Here is a 2,039-nt window from a genome sequence, read left to right on the forward strand (position 1 = left end):
ACACTGAAGTGCAAACTTCCTGTGCTGGAGTTGGAGCCCCTCACCCCTGGCCCTGCCCCAGACTCACCATCAGTCAGGGTCTGGAAGCACATCTTCCCGCTGTACTTGCCGTACCCGGCCACGGTGCGGGCGCGCACCTGCACCACGTAGACCATGCCCGGGCGCAGCCCCTCGATGCGGGCAGTGTTGGTCTGGCTGCGGGCCATTGAGGAATTGTACTCGTTGTGGTCCTGTGGGGCAGGGGTGAGGGAGAGAGAATCAGCAGGGACAGTCAGGGAGGGGGGTGACATGCCCCACAGCCCACCCGTCCCTCCCTGGTGGTTTGTCTGCGAGGGGGTGAAGCGGTAGGGCTGGTTCTGTTCCAGAAGGACAGCTTGGAGAAGGTGGCTGGGATCACCTCCTGGTTGCCCTCATACCCTGACACAGAGGATCATAGAATCACAGGCTGGTTTGGGTTGGGATCATCTACCTCCAACCCCCTGCATGGGCAGGGACACCTCCTACCAGCCCAGGTTGCTCCAAGCCCCATCCAACCTGCCCTTCAACACTGCCAGGGATGGGGCAGCCACAGCTTCCCTAGGCAACCTGGGCCAGGGTCCCAGAGGAACAGGGTCCAGGAGCTATGCCTGGTCACAGAATCACAGAATGTTTGGAGTTGGAAGGGACGTTAAAGATCATCTAGTTCCAACCCCCCTGCATGGGCAGGGACACCTCCCACCAGCCCAGGCTGCTCCAAGCCCCATCCAACCTGCCCTTCAACACTGCCAGGGATGAAGCCCCCACAACATCTCTGGGCAGCCTGTTCCAGTGTCTCAACACCCTCACACTCAAGAATTTCCACCTGATCTCTAACCCAAATCTCTCTCAGTTTACAACCATCACCCCATGTCTTTGGTCTTCAGGGAACCGAGGAACTCCCCACAGTACATGCCACCCCAGCAACCCCTGGTCCCACCACAGCCACGAGCCTGGAGCCACGGGGGAAAAACCCAGAGCATCCAGAGCAAAAATACCCATGAGCAGCAAACTCCTCCTCTTCAAACCACCCATTTCAGAAGCACCATGGAGTGATGGAAGCACCACAATGCTCCCCATGGGGCCTTGGTCAAGCAGATCCAAGAGCAGCTTGGCTCTGCTGAGAGCCCCAGCCCCTATGGGCCCTGCTCTGCCAGCACAGCTCCTCACGCAGCACCTCAGCAGAAACCTCATGCATCTCAAATCTCATTTTTTGCCTCGTTCCCTGGCGATTTGCTGTGAAGTGGCCGCTGGTGGCATCAGTTCATTATGCACATTTAGAGGAATTCATTAAAGCTGGCAAGAGGCAGGAGGGATGGAACAGCTTGTGCTCAGCACGGGTCACTGCACGGGTTGAGAGCGTGTGCCCTGCAGGGGAGGACAAGCTGCCAGTGTAAGGGTGAGAGGCAGGGACTTGGGGCAGGGACAACCCCGATCACCTCTGCTGGTCCTCACCATACTCTCCTTTCCTCCTAACCCACGCTCTGGGTCCCTTTCACCCTTGCAGATACCAGAGCTAAGGCAGCAAAAGGCACTGATGCGATGGGAGAAAATGCTGCCCACGGGGGAGGAATTAACAACTGCAGCCACAACATCCCTTCCCTGGGTTGCACATCATTCCCACCCTCTGGAGCTGGCGTGGGCAACCAAGACACCCATCCCAATGCATCTCACCAACTGTACCCTTCCCAGGAAAGAGCCTGATGACTCGAAGCTCACCAGGGTTCTCCCTCTCCCAGCAGGCTCAGGCCCAGGCAGCACCAAAAGGAAGCTGCAGGTGGCCCCACCCCAGCCCAGCAGCAGAGGTGTGTGCCCAGCCCAGCAGAGGTGTGTGCCCAGCCCAGCAGCAGGAGGTGTGTACCCAGCCCAGCAGCACAGGTGTGTGTCCAGCCCAGCAGGAGGTGTGTGCCCAGCCCAGCGGAGGTGTGTGCCCAGCCCAGCAGGAGGTGTGTGCCCAGCCCAGCAGGAGGTGTGTGCCCAGCCCAGCAGCACCGGCGTGAGTCCAGCACAGCAGGCGGCGCGGA

At 59.6% G+C, this 2,039-nt stretch overlaps 1 protein-coding gene across 3 annotated transcripts in view; it reads right to left on the reverse strand.

Annotated features, from left to right (window-relative positions):
- The window catches only part of EPHB1 (EPH receptor B1), a 50,588-nt gene that overhangs the window by 14,716 nt on the left and 33,833 nt on the right, over positions 1-2,039 (reverse strand). The window contains exon 6 of one of the 3 annotated variants that reach the window (XM_009993490.1): positions 68-232. In XM_009993490.1, the coding sequence (XP_009991792.1) occupies positions 68-232 (165 nt within the window). The remainder of the gene's footprint in view (positions 1-67; positions 233-2,039) is intronic. The other 2 variants (XM_009993492.1, XM_009993489.1) reach the window with 2 other exon arrangements.

The sequence above is a fragment of the Chaetura pelagica genome, unplaced genomic scaffold (assembly GCF_000747805.2).
Source record: "Chaetura pelagica isolate M959 unplaced genomic scaffold, ChaPel_1.0 scaffold192, whole genome shotgun sequence".
Lineage (NCBI taxonomy): Eukaryota > Metazoa > Chordata > Aves > Apodiformes > Apodidae > Chaetura > Chaetura pelagica.